At 33.6% G+C, this 16835-nt stretch overlaps 2 protein-coding genes and 1 long non-coding RNA gene across 3 annotated transcripts in view; 2 read left to right on the top strand and 1 right to left on the bottom strand.

Moving 5' to 3' along the window:
- Window positions 6660-9207, top strand: LOC105162374. Its single transcript, XR_002287122.1, has 6 exons — window positions 6660-7261; window positions 8234-8309; window positions 8413-8466; window positions 8553-8620; window positions 8743-8845; window positions 9009-9207. It is a non-coding gene; the product is annotated as an uncharacterized LOC105162374 (long non-coding RNA).
- LOC110012035 (nuclear pore complex protein NUP205-like) lies at window positions 12226-15629 on the top strand. The gene is made up of 4 exons (XM_020694119.1): window positions 12226-13586; window positions 14182-14267; window positions 15134-15256; window positions 15342-15629. The coding sequence occupies exons 2-4, from the start codon at window positions 14259-14261 to the stop codon at window positions 15627-15629; spliced, it is 420 nt and encodes a 139-aa protein (XP_020549778.1). The 5' UTR covers window positions 12226-13586; window positions 14182-14258.
- LOC110011994 (protein PXR1-like) overlaps window positions 16477-16835 on the bottom strand; it is a 15411-nt gene continuing 15052 nt past the window's right edge. Inside the window, exon 29 of the transcript XR_002287119.1 lies at window positions 16477-16811. The gene's annotated coding sequence lies outside the window, so the exon portion shown is untranslated. The remainder of the gene's footprint in view (window positions 16812-16835) is intronic.

Here is a 16835-nt window from a genome sequence, read left to right as displayed (position 1 = left end):
GATGTTGAGGCTTATATATTGATTGATCCTGGTTCTACATGTTCATACATATCATCGAAACTTGCATCTAAAGTAGAATGTGAAAATAATCCTTTTGGGATATAATTATTTAATTACTTGTGGGAGGAGGTGTGATGGTGAACAATGTTAGGAGAGGAATCTTAGTAAAGATTGGAGAAATAAACTTACCTATAGACTTAGTAGTAATGGACTTAGAGAGTTTGATGTAATTTTGGGAATGGCACAAAATAAAGTTGATTGTTATAGGAAAGAAGTAGTGGTTGAATCTTCTAGCAAACCAAGAGTGGTATTTGTGGGTGACAGACAAGTGATGCTAATTTGAACACTCATCCAACATCAATCGTTTCGCCTCTTCAGTTTTGAAAGTTAGTGATCATAATTAAAATTATGATTTAATTAGGCAGTAACGCTCGCACTGTGAAGATTACATATTTCAAGGGCGGTAAAGGTAATTTTTAAAAATATAAGTACTGATTTTAATATAACAAAATATATATTGATGGAAATATAATCGACTCTACTTTATATAGAAGAAAATGGAATAAAGACCCAAATTTTATAGAGAGAGATATTTAAGGATTAGTGAGAAGTGCATGAATATGATTTAATGCTTTATGAAGAAACTACAAAATTATCAATTCATTGATTATACATTTTATAGTTCATTATTGGATACGAGAACAACGTTCAAGACCCAACACATCATTCTACTATTTAAATAGTTGGGGAAAGTGAGGTAAGTATTGTTAATTGAATCTATATACATATATATATATATGTATCTACTTGTTTATCTGTGAACTTGATTAGAAATTGTCAGGTACTTAACTGGATTATATGGTCGCTCATGAAATGGTTGTTGTATATTTTGTGTATGATTGTGTGATACATATGGTGAATAAAGTTGAATTCTGAAAACGATCGTAACATGCTTCTAATTGATTGATTTCGTTGTGAATAAAAATGAATGTAAATGATTGTGAGACGTTTATCTTTGATGATTGACTGGAGTTAAATTATCTGAAGAATTGATTTTAATATTTATTGTTTAACTAGGTCATTTATTAAGGTTAGAACAATTCCCTAAAATTGCTGAAATTGTTAGTAAGCATAGCAACGATACAAAGGAGACTAAAATATTTTGTATGCATAAGATAGATGTTCTATAATTACATAGATTGTTTGATAAGGCTAAATATTTTGTACATTTTATTTATTTGAAAAATGTATATTTGTGTCTAGAGCGTCCGGTGCCAACTAAATATTACAATAATTAATGGCATTATATATATATACATATATGTGAATTTTCTTTCATTTTTCTTGAACTATGGAGAAAAAATATTTCCTTTTGTGCAAGTCACAATTGTTTTTTAGTATATTATAAGTAGTTGTATTCTTTAATATCTAGAGAGAATACTCAATAATATTATGTAATCAATTGATGATTAATCAATATAATCATGCAAAAATAGTACTTCTTATATACGCTCAAAAGTCTGATGTAATTGTGCAAAACATATGTTTTATGTAGCTAAATCAATAGACCTTTTGATAGGTTATTATTATTTATAAATCAAGAACGATGACAAATGGGATTTACTCTAAAGCACACAAACTTGAAAAGAATCAAAATTTAATAGTCAAGTTCCAGTTAAACTTACAGGTCATAATCCACTTGAGAAGTTGAAAAGAAAATTTTACAAAAGCAAGAAAATGGAGAATAAGAAAAAGAAAAGATATTGAATCAGCCCAAGAGGAAGAAAATAATTGACAATAATAAAAATTGTACATATGCACAATTTGTTATATTTTTTCTTAATTGCATAATTGATTTCTAAAATAAGGAAAGTCACTACAAAAAAATTGTATTTTTGAATCTCAAAATCTTCTTAAAAGAGTTTTGATCTTTATAAAAAATAAAAATATTAATTGATTGTTTAATTTTTTTTAATAGTTTAGTTTAATTGTAAAAGAATAGATGAGTTCGTTTGAGTCAAAATTGAAGCAAATGCAAGTAGAAAATATTTTAAGCAAAATTAATTGTTATTTTTTTGGAATTGACAATATTAGTCCTCAATTTAATCATTTTTTTAACTTGTGCTTCTTTCTCTCATTTTTTCAAATCCCATTCTTCCCAAAGGAACCTTAGCTCGATTTCCACTGATTTTCTCAAATTCACTGATAACTTTCTGTTATTCACTAAATTAAACCAATTTTCGTTATTTTTCTTCAAAATTCATTTGAAATTTTTGACTTTTTAGCCCCTAAGTGTAGAACCGTCGAACCCTAATTATGGTTTGGACAAACATGGATGTTTCTACCCGGATTGCAAAATGTCCATGATGTTAAAAATGGAAGTTTAAATCCACAATTGTAGAAGCTTTTGATGAGTTTTGAAAATGAATTTGATTTTGCCCTCTCAAGTAAACCTTCAAGCTTGAACAAATATGGTGGAAACTTATAACCAATTTCATGAAGCATCCAGCTCCAAGGTGGGAAAAATGAGGTTTTCTTCCCTTCAATGTTGCCTCCGTCAATTTTAACAGAAAATTTAACCGAAGAAAAGGATCAGTTTTTGAGAACTAATATTGTCAAGCTCAAAAGTTCGGAGACCAAAACTGAATAAGTAGTTAAGTATAGGGACCAAAATCATAATTCTCCCAAGCATGTTTGATATCTTTTTTATATATTCTATTCTCGATAGCCTATGTTCATTACCATATGAAAACCTATTTAGTTTTGCTTGATTTATTGCGTATTCAAAATATTTAAGAAACTTAAAAATATTGCATTCTATTGAATTATTACCCCACAAAATTGTGCTCCAATTAATTCTAATTGTAGAAATGGAAAGGTGTGCAAGATTATTTATTTATGATTCTTGTTTTACATTAACAAACTTGGACACACAGTTTGGCCCGTTTGTTACAGAATTGTTTATAATATAATCGATTATGAGAGAATTAATTTTACAAAGAATTATTGTAACACTTGGATTCTTAATTAATTATACAAATTAGTTGACTTCCAAAATTAACATCATTTGTAACCTTAATGAAGGAATTAAATGAAATTACTTAGGGAATATTTGTGAGCATTTTAGAAAAGCACTTTTCAGCATATAGCTCCGAAAGCCATATTTAAAGTACTTGGATGCCAACTTTTGCTTCTAAAATGATTAAAAAAAGTGCTTTAGGTGAAAAGCTATAAGCATCTTGAGGGGTGCTTCTAGGTGATTTGGCTTTTTTTTGTAAATAAATTTAAATTTTTACTATTATACCCTTATTATAATAATCTTAATTCAGATTTATTTTTTAAAATTTATTTTTAAAACTATATATTTAAAGTTGATATTGGAGTTTTTAAATAATTTAATAATAATTAAATTTACACTATATTTACTATTTTAAATTTTTTATATGTATTTGCTATATCATCTAATTATATTTTTTCATTCACATATTATTATTTGATTAATTAATATTTTTTTTTGCAATTATATAAGTTTAATTATTGGTATGAATCAACAATTATATTACTTAGTAGGGGCATTATTAAATTAAATATATATATATATGTCTTCGTCCAGTTTATTTATCTTTAAAGATTGTTTGGCTTATTTATTTATTTGATAAATTTTATTCTTAACATTTCAAATTACATATTAGAATTAATGTATTAGAAATTATTTGTGCAAGTATGCTTTTTAGTGAATAACTTTTAAATTTAGAAAAAAAATTGTATCTTAGTTGAATTTCATATTGACATAACTTACAGTACCATCTTAATTTATTTTTTTAATGTAAATTGGATAAGAGATTTTTAATTTTAATATGTTTCTTAGAAATATATAGAAAAATAATTTTTCTGATAATACAAATTAAAATTAATACATATGACTCATTATAATAATGATAACAAATGATACCAAATTAAGTTCAAATAGTTCTAAATGGTTCATATTTTCATAAAATTATCAAAAGAGGAAAATATATCCCATTTGAAATTCAAGTTGACATTTGCAAATATCCTTTAAATTTATTTTTCTGGTGTATTTTGAATAAAAGAGCATTTTTTTATTTTAGGTTTTCTTCAAAAAATAAAGAAATATTTTTTTGATAATATAAAATTAAAATTAATAATATAACTGAAATTAATTTCAAGCAAAAATTCTGTCACCGTGCAACCCACAGGGCAAATGCTAGTAAATATTTTAAATTTTATTCAACGGTACCATGTCACATTGCCACCTCACAGAAAAGGCCCAATACGGTTGCCAAGTAATTTCTTGTACCATATAGGATTAAAAAATCAAAATATATCCGATATGGATGTCATGTCATATCGTATTTTTCGGCAAAATTGAACTTCCTGACCACCAGAGGGTTTAATTTCATCATCTTCTGTGAAGATTGTAGTTTAACGTGATGAACTAGAAATGCAATTGCACAAAGAAAATAAGGGCTGCTGAGATTGTTTCCATTGCTTCAGAAAGTGTTAAAGAGGAAAAGAAAATTTACAGAGTATATATGGGAAGGAGGAAGAAACAATTTAAAAATAACAAACCTCGCCAAGCGTAACTAATCTACAACTAGCTCGTCAAAATGACGTGTCCCAATTAGAAAATAAGTGACGTGTCCCAATTATACTAAATTAATAAATGGCATATTATTGGGTTAAAAATTAATAGTGAGTAAAATTAACAAATTAGAAATAATAATTTTCCAAAAAAAATAATAAAAATAATCAATCACAGTTTAAGTGAACAAGAATTCAAAACGAGGAGGCTATAAAAGCAGACTCAATTAAAAATCGCGTTCCGTATTACTTTGGATTCTTCACCTGTACATTTTAGTTTTTTTTTTTACTAACAAGTAACAATTTCACTTGGCAGAAGAAAAGTCAAAGTAGGAATGGGCAATGACTCTGCTCCTCAGCCACAACAATAATAGAGGACAATGTACACAATATTAATAATTATTTTCCATATTATGAATAACTACAATTTAAGAATTATGATGTACCAATGTTCACATTTTGGGAAAATTACATATGCATCCTCCAAGATACATCTAATAGCATAAATATTTGTTGCTCATCCCAAGACTACAAATGTAACTGTTAATATTGTAGTCGTAATTATAAATACACTTTCTATTCAATGACGATATTTTACATAAACATCTCATGAAGTATATTGCAGTAACACTCCCTCAAAAGGTGTACCTATAATTTTATAAAAAATAGAGAGAATGTCTGTGAAATTTGGCATAACTTAAAGGTGAGTGTCGGTATAATTTACTTAAGTCCTTGGCAAATTGCCCACGACGGATAAGCCTTGGCTTTTCCATCTTGGTGACTGTGTGTTATGTGACGAGGGGGCGACGGAGACACACATTCACCTGTTCTTCCGTTGTCGTTTTAGCAGGAGATGCCTTACGGAGGTACGAAGACTGGTTCGATTTATTTGGCCTAACCGGGATTGGGGAACAGACATTGCGTGGGCTTCACAAATGGAGAGGAAAGCATATCATCAACATAGCGTTTTGAGCCTTACTTACCTCATGCGTTTACCACATTTGGAGGGAAAGGAACATCAGGCGATTTGAGCATGTAGAGAGGACGCTTGTCACACTAGCAATCTTGATCGTGGATGATGTCAGACAAAGGGTTCTCAGCATTAATCTAGCTAATTCTGTTAGTATATGTGTTTTATATAAATTATGGCGTATCCCTTGACCTGTCGAGGGAGAAACCAACTGACAAACAACTTGTTGTACTACTATTTTTACTTAATGAAAATTATATTTACCCAAAAAAAAAAGTTTAAGTATAATCATAGTTAATAAATATTTTTTTCATTCAGTCCTAATTGTAACAATTTTATTTATCACGATCTTTAACGATAAGTCACCATGTGTAGTATCTACAAGACCATATAAAAGAACCATTTCTTAATTAATAGAAACTCAAAATTAATAAATATATATATAGACACTTATATATATATATAAATATACAAATATAAACAAAAAGGAAGGTGTAGAACCCATATTAAAAAAAGAAAACAGAAAAAGAGAGGAGTGAGGGGTGGAGAGGTGTATAAAAACACCTTGTTGTCTCTAATTTTTCTTTAGCAAAAGAACATTCTAGCATCTCTTTGAAGGATCTCTCCGCAGTTGAATTTCATAAGTATCTTGTTTAGTTATTGGCTGAATTTCGTGGAAAAATAAGATATAAGATGAATATAAAGAAAACAAACCGATTACATTGGAAGAAAAGCAGCAGAAAACAATCAGTTCGATCAACCTCTATAAATCGTGATTATCTTGAGATATAGAAGTCCAAATTTAGTGATTCTTGCTTCTATGAAAATCTTACGGTGTCTACTAAAACTTATTAGTTTTTTATCAGAAGCTTATTCCATCATTTTAGTGGGTAAATGTAAGAAAACATTTTGTTGCTTTGTTTTTGTAGGAAATCATATAAAATGTGTTTAAAACCTTGTAACTTGAGTTATAGTGGTTTATCTCCACCTAAATAATAATAAATTCAAACTTGAGGATGGAAAAAATAATAAAAAAAGATTATAAGGATTTTACAAAATACAAAAATATCCGTTCCTTCTCTCCCTCCCATCTTTAGTCTTCTTTAGTCTGTTTTGTACAAACTCACAATCAAACCCTCACATATTTTTCTGTCCATATTCAAGAAATCCTCAAATTCCCGCCCACCCATCTTTTGTAAAAATCCTAAAAATCACCTCTCACAGACCCAGCATCAAACCCCTTCGATCCCCGGAAAAAACCCTCAAGATCCAAAGAAAGAAACACCATGTGGTAAGAATCTCGTGATCGCGTCCTCTTCCAAACGCACTTACAGTAACAGACGTGGCTTCCTGGTGGTTCTTTTCATTTTCAATAACAATAATTTGGAATCTGTGCATGGAGCTCCACATCAAGGTAGCCCAAGGGAAGTGTGGAAGTCCTCGCTTTGTGCACACATAGCCTCGGTGAAATTCGAAAGAAAAAAAAACAAAGGAATGAAACCAAGAAAAAAATCTGCACACGTAGCCTCGGCGAATGAGCCACGGTGGAGTGCACCGACGATGGCCGACTCAAGCCGGAGAACATGATGGGGCTTGATGGTGCCCCTATCCAAAGGCAGCACCCACAGGAGAAGCAGCGGCAGAGGTTGGGTACAACACTGAAAAATCGGAAAAAGAAAAAACCCACTGGTAAAAAATCTTCAAAAAACCACTATAATCTTCCTTTCATTTCATTTCGTGAATTTTCGGTGAAGTGGGTTTCTTCGTATGATATACTTTTGGGTCATTGTTGGAGATTATGCTTTGTGAATCATACTTTCTACGTGGGTATTAGTGGTGACTTCATTATATAATTGGTTGGGTAAGGTTTGACCTCATCCATTTGGCAATTTCTTGTAAAGTACGGCTATCATCATAACAAGTAACGAATGTCTTGATTAAGAAACTGTCACTTTTGGTTGTGGTGTGTGTCCACAAGGATTCTTGTTGTTCTTAGTTATATGATAGTCTTCTAAGTTATTGAAGGATAGATGGTTAAGGCTTCGTGTTATTAATTACTTATCGTCTTACTCAATGAAGTCATATGTTCCACGTGAAAGAATGATGAATGCAAGACTAAAACTGTTGTTGTACATATCTGGTCCATTCTTTTGATAGTTAGTTTTAGGATTTTCACCTAGGAGCGAGTTCTGCAATTCAAATATTGTATGTCAGAGGTTTCTTTGTTTCTGCATTCTTTGATAGTTGGCACTTTGACATTCATGTTTCCCTATAGCATAGTAGTCAATGGCTCATGGCACACCATGGCGCATGACACATGGCACGGCACGCGCCTTTGGTAAGGACGGCACTAATGCACAAAAATAATTGATATGTTTATATAATTAGTATTTTTCTAGAGAACAATATAAATAAAGTACATTATATCTGTCAAAAATCAGAAGTAATATAGAAATCAGATTTTCAGTCAAGTACATTGTATTTCCCAAATTTTCAGATTTTCTAGCTGTCATTTTCCTGTAGTAATCGGAGGCTGTCTGGCTTTGATGAGCTGAAAGACTCATTTTTCATTTATGATTTTGGTTAATCTCTTTATGTTCATGAGCTTCACGTGCTTGGTCCATTGTTTTGGAGATTTTGACTGTAAAGCAAATATTGCAGGAAACTTAACCAGTGTATACTATGAGCAGAGCAACCTTGATATGGCAATACTCAACTACAAGCGAGCAATAACTTGGTTCGGATATCATTTCCATATAAAGATCCACTGAATCTTTTTTCTGTATATTTATGATGAACTTTGCTGGTGGTTCTCTTTTTCATGTCCTTTCTATTGCCAGGGCAATGCATTAAAAGATGCTGGGAGAGTAGAGGAATAAATCCACTGTTACCGAGTTAGTGCTTTCTCACTCTTATCCAATTGATTGTTGTGTAATTGGTCTTGTATATTTACTGATTCTCATTTTGTTTGTTTATGAAGCAATGCCTGTCTCTTCAACCCAGTCACCCTCAAGCTCTAACTAATCTTGGAAATATTTATATGGAGTGGTATGTTTAATATCAGAGTACCTTGTTGAGGAAATTTATGTCTTTATGCCAACAGGCTTCCTTTTTCTGTATTACCGTTAGCTTGTTTATGATTGTGAAATCTTTCTTTTAATCCTTTAAAGGAACATGACGAGTGCTGCAGCTCAGTGCTACAAGGCAACACTAGCTGTTACAACAGGACTTTCTGCCCCTCTTAATAACTTAGCTGTAATACACAAGCAGCAGGTATTATGTTTGTCTTTTTGCCTCAAATGCTGAGCAGCAATGTGAAGTTAAAGGAACTCAAGTAGTTCTGTATAACAAGGATCAGTGCCATGATTGTCATTTAATTTTCACTTGCTTTTTAACATCTGGTGGTAAGAAACTGTTGTCTCTGATGCATTTACAGGGTAATTATGCGGATGCAATATCTTGCTACAATGTGGTCCTCAGGATTGATCCATTGGCAGCTGATGGCAGATACTTCACTAAAGAGAAGTTCAAAGCATATGTTATTGTCTATAACCATCCAAAGGCAATCACAGTGTGCTATGTGAAGGTCAATGAAGATGATAAAACTGATGCTGCAAGGATGTGCTTGTACCTAAGGCAGGCTCTTATTTTTCTCTCTCCTTTCCTCCCCTTCTCTCTATGACATTATTTTTCCAAGTAGATTGGAACCTTATGTGTAGTTCATTGATAAAAGCTTGTTCTGAATTTTCACTAATTTCACTACTTGTGCTTGCTAGGTGGGGAAACTTATTGGCTGTAGCCAAAGAGAAGAGAATTATGACGTTCTCAAGCAAAGGTAAGAAAAACTTTGTTAACACTATAGCTTCATCTCTATAGGCACTCGCGGACTCCCTGGCTGAAGTTTGGGATTCTGTCATACTTGAAACAATAGTAATTTTATATAGCTAGATCTACTTCTGAACCGAAGGAAATTGCATAGTAATTTTATATAGCTAGATTAACTGCATGAAATTGCATAGAGCCTAGCTCCTCTGTTTCTCTTGTCCTTCTTACAACATATAAACTTGTGTAGTCCTTTAACCTATATAATTTAGTTGAAATTGAATAAGCCATGATACACTTGAACTCCTTTCCGTGATATACTACCCTTTATTGTCAGGGATTCAGGTCCACTAAGTGTCGATGCACAGTCACATTTCCTTCTCATACCTCTTACTCCAGTTCCCTCATGCCCTCATATTTTAAGATTGTAATTTATTCACTTTGGAACAGTCTAAGTTTCCATGGGTAAAATGGATGACCTTGTATGCATTTTAGGGGTCTAGTAACATGGGAAGAGTACATTGTAACTTCTCTGATGTATCATGCATGGTAGCAAACATTTTTTTGTACAAGGCTTTAGAAGTAAACCCTGTTTGTGATTTATTTATTTAAAATTGCCGAATAACACACAATACACTAATTCCTCATATGAACATGCAGTAGTAGAGGTTGAGGAATTGCAAACTTATCTATTTGTCATTTCCCGCTTTCATTTTCATTTCTGGTCCAGTTGTTAGCAATTATTTTTTTTTGGGGGGGGGGGGGGGATGAGCACAATGAAGGTTTAGGAAGGAAGAGGGGTTTAAATAGAGTTTTTACATAAACCTCATTGAAGATTGATGTAATTACAGAAAGGCCATCTAAACTCTCCCTTTAAGTTTGACATAATTATGAGAAAGAACCTCTAGGGATAGTTTGGACACTCAATTCGATATTTTGGTTATTTTTTCCTTTTCTTTGGATGAGTAATTCACGTCAAGGTCATTTCAAATGAAATCATCAGCTTTTGGTGCAGTCTTTGACCGGGGGTGTTGGTGTAATTATTAAATAATGAGTCTTTCTAAATTATGGCAAGCCTTAGGGTTGTTTAATTAATTTTCATTTATAACTTGGTATGTCTTGATTTGTTGTGTAGGACCAAATATACACCTCTTAAAACAAGTCCTTGACAAAGTAGGTATAGCTGAGGTAGGAATGTCATCTGATTTCTAGTCGAACAAAGAGATGCAATTGATAATGCCATATTTACTAGTCAATTAAATGAGATATAGTTTTTGGGATCCCAAGCTACGTCAGTGAACAGCAGTTGGGAAAGTCAGGAACTTGTATTATGGACAAAGCTAGAGGAAGAGATCTACCCAAAATCATCTGGCATGAGGTACTTTAGGATTTGAGTCTTTGTGGCTTAACTTTGGAATGGTCCTTGATCTCATGAGTGGAAAGAGGATTCGTACAGCGGACTGATGTTAGTTTGGGATGAGGCTGGGGCAAGGCTTTATTGAGTTGAAATTTAAACAATAATAATGCAAAAGTTTTTCCTTCATATAAAAAGATACAGCTTTTGCTTTGCTGTAACTTCAGTGTGCTTTATAAGAATGTTAAGTATACAATAATTGCTGACATTGCTTCTTTGATTGAAAAACAATTTGACAGGTAAAAGAAGGAAAAGAGAAGGCTATGGCTATGCTTAGTCCGTACCGCCTGCTGCCACACATAATCAGATGATTGAAGGCAGTGGCCATCCTCAAGAAACTTATGACTGTGCGGGAACCTTTTGTCGCCCTTTTGGAGTTTGTTAGTGAAATTTATCAGGTCTGCATGCTATTTCCTCTTCCAAATGCCACATGTGAATTTCTAAGCGAGCCATTTTCCAACATGTGAAGTGGTATCTTTTGTGCATGAATTATTTGTAACTGGTCAATTTTTAGCTAATACAGAAGTTTCCATAAACCGATAAGCGGCTGAAGGTGGAGACTGAAAAAGTTGTTGTGACTGCACGTAATTACTGGCCATATTTTCATTGTTTTGAGACATTTCTCTTAATTTACTGAGTGATCATGCCATCATGGGTGTCAAAGTTCTCAACTTGATTTCTACCGTATCGCTTCCATTTCATTCATGATATTGCCTTGATGTGGCCCTAATGTGCCGTTCTCATATTTACATTATACCCGACCTGTTAATACACTGATGTTGGGTCATGTGGAAACTGTTTGGCGATGCTGTCACCACATTTTGGTTTTGCAAAGCTAATGTTTATTCCCGAAAATTATAATATATGTATTTTTTTAGGTCATTTTGATCGGATCCTAGTCAATAATCTTCCTGTTTGGTTTGATTAGATCTTGGTCATAGAATCTTCCTGCTAGTCAATAATCTTCCTGTCAAGTTCCAAAACGTGCGGGTGTGTTGCCATATCTCTGCATTTGACAATTGATTTGTATTTGAATGTTTTTCGACCACATAGGTGAGCAAGCTTGTGGACGTGTGTAAGGGAAGTTCGGAGGAATGTTCGCGGAAGGTGGTAGGGCTTCAGGGAGTCATCAAGGCTTTAGAAGTAAGCCTTTGTTTATGCGTACTCCTAAGAACACATGTGCATACACTAATTCCTCTTATGAACATGCAATAGTTTTGGTTGAGGAATTGCAAACTTATTTGTTTGTCTTCATGCATCGTAGCTACCAAGGAATGTGTATGAGGTGGCAACGAGGAGGAATACGACAGCTATGTTGGAGGCTGGGGCTTTGAAAACAATGACAGAGCTGATGATTAAGGAAAGTACAAAGTCTTTGCAAAGTGATAATGGTGGTAAAGTTTTCTTGGCTTCCACTTTTCATTTCATTCATTAGATATGTTTCCTTTTATGTATGGGTATTGTTACCTTAAAATCTTGATATTCATCATTGGCACCATAGTGCAAAGGTACTTTTCTTAGATCTAGCAAGTTTGTTCTTTTGAAAAATATTCTCGGATGGTTTTTCAGTGGTTTTCCAATTGATTTTCTACTGTGGGTGTTTCTTATCCTTTTCTATTTAGGTGTACTTCAGTGTAATTTCATTCAGGTAAACAATATGTCTTCCTCTTAATGGTATATCAAGTTTTGTGAGACATGTTTGATTGTCGAAATGTCAATATTATTGTTTAGCATTTTGGGGTGAGACTCTTGGTTCAATTGAAATTACATGGAAGTTCTCATCCAATGATGTGAAGGACCGAATAAACTATTTCAGATGTAATGAATTCCACCTTTTTAAGTTGTCATTTGTCTTCTTTTGTATTATCGAACTACTATATTTTTTCGAGTTTATCGGGAATGACACATGGTAATTTGATGAATAAATGTGATTTAGGAAGCATAAGATTGAGACATGAGTTTGCACTGCGTTATGTGATTGTTGCTTTGAGTAAATGTGGAGTAGTTGAGGCCTAATTTCATGCATTTTGAATTGCTTTGAAATAGAGTTGGAATGTCTCTGCTTCCACTCAATCATAGGAGTTCTTGTGAAATCATATTTGTTTGCCAAAACGCTGCCCAATTGATCCTTATAAGCCTAACATGGACATGCATCATTTTCAAAAATTCAAAGGCCCTTCCCCTTAGAAATTTCTTTTACCATGAAAAAAAAGAAGAAAGAATAGCAAGAAAAAGGAAGACTACATCTACTCCGCTGGTTTAGGTCACTTAGTAACTGGGTAACTTCATCACAAATGTTGTTATTCATGTAAAACGGTGACTAGAGCCATGAGTATGCAAAGCACTTTAGATAAAACGTGTTTTGGTTGAGTAACTGGGTGCCTTCACCACAAGTGTTGTCATTCGCGTCAAAAGACTGAAATACGACGTTTTTTGGTTGAGTAACCGGGTGCCTTCATTACAAGTGTTGTCATTCGCGTCAAAAGACCGAAATACGGCCTAAAGAACATAGGTCACGAGCAAAAACAAAGAAAAAAAGAAAGGAAATAAAAGCCGTGACAAAACAAAAGGGGAAGAAAAAAGGGAAAAAAATCATTAATGGCCAAAGAAAAGAAAGAACAACAAAAGTCGTCCCAACTTAGGCAAATAAGGAGATGAAGGGTATTGTGTTGAAGCGACGAGTATGGTGACATTTAGAAACTTATGATTGGACATCGTTTTTGCCAATAACGTTTCCAGTTTTGGCTGGATAAGATCTTTCATACAGCAGCATATCAGGTTGGTGATTAATCTTTCTGCAAGCTAATTTGACACCAGCAGTGGTATTGCAAGCTCGTTTATTTAATTTTAATCAGGCTCTTGACTGGAATGCAAACTTCCTGGTTTCCTGAATCAGGACTAGTCCTATACTGATGTTGTGTCTAACCCCATTTGTTCTCTGTGGATGAATTCTTTATTTATTGAGTGATTATAAGATTGTGTCCTTCCTTAATGCTCTATAAAATCCGTGCAGTATGTAATATTGTTTTGGGCTTCTACTTCTTTTCTTTTGGGTTTAGCCATCTTTACTTCAGAGCATGTCATTTTCTGTTCTTGCTGCTTCACTAATTGCTTGCCTTGATATACCACCAAACAGAACCACCCGTATAGAGATAGTTATTGTGAAAATTTTAATCCAATCTAAATAAATACATTCGTCTTGGTTTGCTGCCAGTGATTTGTGATGAACAGCTGGATGATTTCTCTCTCATGCTTGAATGTGATAAATGAAGTGATTCTAAAAGAGCTAGGATATGAGGGGTGCTCAACGTTTTTCTGGGCTTCTCTTTGTAGGAACTGACGTAAATGATCTGACAGCATTTGCTTCCTGCAGGCTCTAAAGACATCAAAGACATACTTTCTGCTTTGAAAGAGAGTGCTGCGGAACTCATTGGGGGTTAGGACTCCTTGATGCATCAGGTCCGTATCTTCTTATCTTGTTCTGTATTTTATAGTGCACCTTAGTTGCACTAAGGCATTTCAGAGTTTGGTTATACATTAGGTGCATGCAGTTCAAATGTACTCACATAACATTTATTTCAGTTGTCTATGTATCTCGGAGAGATTATCCTTTTCTTAATCTATACTGATTTAATGCCTTTTCAAGTTTCCCTCGCCCATTACTATGAAGGTGTATATTAAATTTATTTTCTTCCCTTGACTGAGATTTATATATGTTTATTAAAGAAATCGATCCCACTGTACTAATTACATAGGTTAAATACAGTTATATAATGTCAATACAGAGTGAGAAGTGAGACCAAAGAATTGATGGACCCGGTACTCATTTTCTAATAGCGTGGGAACTTCTGTAGGTTCTAGCGTCCATGTGGTATATTCTACTTTATATTTGCTGATGACCATATAGAAAGAATATGTCTTCTTATAGGCTTACCATGAAATTTTGCTTATAGATTTCCTCATGGTATGATTTTTCTGCAATTGTTGACAATATGGTTTAAGGTCATCTGCGATTTATTTTTATATGCAAAAGCACTGTAAGTTTCGTATTTACGTTCATCTGCGATTTATTTTTATATGCAAAAGCACTGTAAGTTTCGTATTTACGTGGAGCATGAATCTGCTAGGGCCAAAAATTCGTTCATAAATAAACTAGTATCTGTGTTGGAAAAATGGAATTTTTTATCTACACTTGCTTGCTTTTTCCTTCCTTTTTCATTTTTGATTCTTGTTTTGGTTAGGAAATTTTGAATGCGTCTTTCCTGTTTATGTCATTTTTCTATTTTGTTAATATTGATAATGCAAAGTTCTCTCTGTTTGTGCAGATAGCATATAGCCTTCTATTCTCTCTTGTCATCGCTTTCATATCAGATGCTTTGAGCACAGTACCGAACAAAGTTTCTGTCTTGTCCCAGGATGCTTCTTTTAGGCGTGAATTTCATGAGATTGTAAGATAAAACCTTACCAATTTGTTTGACACTGTACCTCTGTCTATGACATTATGAACCTTACTGGATCCTGTGCTTCTTCCAGGTGATGGTTGCTGGAAATGATACTGTAGTTGAAGGCTTTGTTGATTGTGTAAGGCTTGCATGGGTTGTACAATTGATTATGGTACAAGACGGAAATGACGCAGACGAGGCACTGACAAGTACTTTGTCTAATGATATGAAAAGTGTTTGCTCATGTTTGGACATCGTTTTTGCCAACAACGTTTCCAGTTTTGGCTGGATAAGATCTTTCATACAGCAGCATATCAGGTTTTTGTGCTATTCCTTTTATTGCATTTTGCAACCGTTGCTTATGAAACAAGTTGTATAATGGCCTCGTTATTTATCACTATCCCAATTCTTTCAAGAAGAAAGTGGTAAAGAGAGCTGAGGGCAGTGCATGGGAAGTTGGTCTCGTATTTTAGAAAAAATAAACTACAAGGAAAGAAAGCAACATAAAAAGTTCTATGGAGCTAGTTACCCAATGCATTCAACAGAATGAAATATTCCATAAGACATCAAAGATCAAATGTACCAAATACCTGCCCTTTCTTGGTGGTAAGTTGTAAGACTAATGTTGCTGGCTTTATTTCCCCACAGTTGGCTCACCACTAAAGATAACAAGAAATAACAAAAGCTATGAGATCTATTAGCGATATGGAAACAAATAAGTTCACATGATTAAAGAAAAATTGGGAACGAGTCACGTACGCCTTATCAAGGATATGTATGGATATATCATTCACCCCTTCTTCTCAAACTTGTAATTTAATAAACTCCACAAATGCAATCGGATCAAGAAACTCAAATTTGGGAGATTCTCCAATGCGAAAGGGGATTCCAGCAATGGAGAAAGCTCGACATTTCCCACCACCACTTACGTTATCAAAACTCGGTGTCTTGCATTTTGCAACCGTTGCTTATGAAACAAGTTGTATAATGGCCTCGTTATTTATCACTATCCCAACAACTCACAACTTCTTTCAAGAAGAAAGTGGTAAAGAGAGCTGAGGGCAGTGCATGGGAAGTTGGTCTCGTATTTTAGAAAAAATAAACTACAAGGAAAGAAAGCAACAGAAAAAGTTCTATGGAGCTAGTTACCCAATGCATTCAACAGAATGAAATATTCCATAAGACATCAAAGATCAAATGTACCAATGCCAATTTGTGCTATTCCTTTTCTTGCATTTTGCAACCGTTGCTTATGAAACAAGTTGTATAATGGCCTCGTTATTTATCACTATCCCAACAACTCACAACTTCTTTCAAGAAGAAAGTGGTAAAGAGAGCTGAGGGCAGTGCATGGGAAGTTGGTCTCGTATTTTAGAAAAAATAAACTACAAGGAAAGAAAGCAACAGAAAAAGTTCTATGGAGCTAGTTACCCAATGCATACAACAGAATGAAATATTCCATAAGACATCAAAGATCAAATGCACGAAATACCTGCCCTTTCTTGGTGGTAAGTTGCAAGACTAATGTTGCTGGCTTTATTTCCCCACAGTTGGCTCACCACTAAAGATAACAAAAAAGAACGAG

Source organism: Sesamum indicum, linkage group LG5 (genome assembly GCF_000512975.1).
Source record: "Sesamum indicum cultivar Zhongzhi No. 13 linkage group LG5, S_indicum_v1.0, whole genome shotgun sequence".
Classification (NCBI taxonomy): domain Eukaryota; kingdom Viridiplantae; phylum Streptophyta; class Magnoliopsida; order Lamiales; family Pedaliaceae; genus Sesamum; species Sesamum indicum.
Note: the sequence above shows the minus strand (reverse complement) of the source record. Positions and strands in the feature narration are given on the sequence as shown.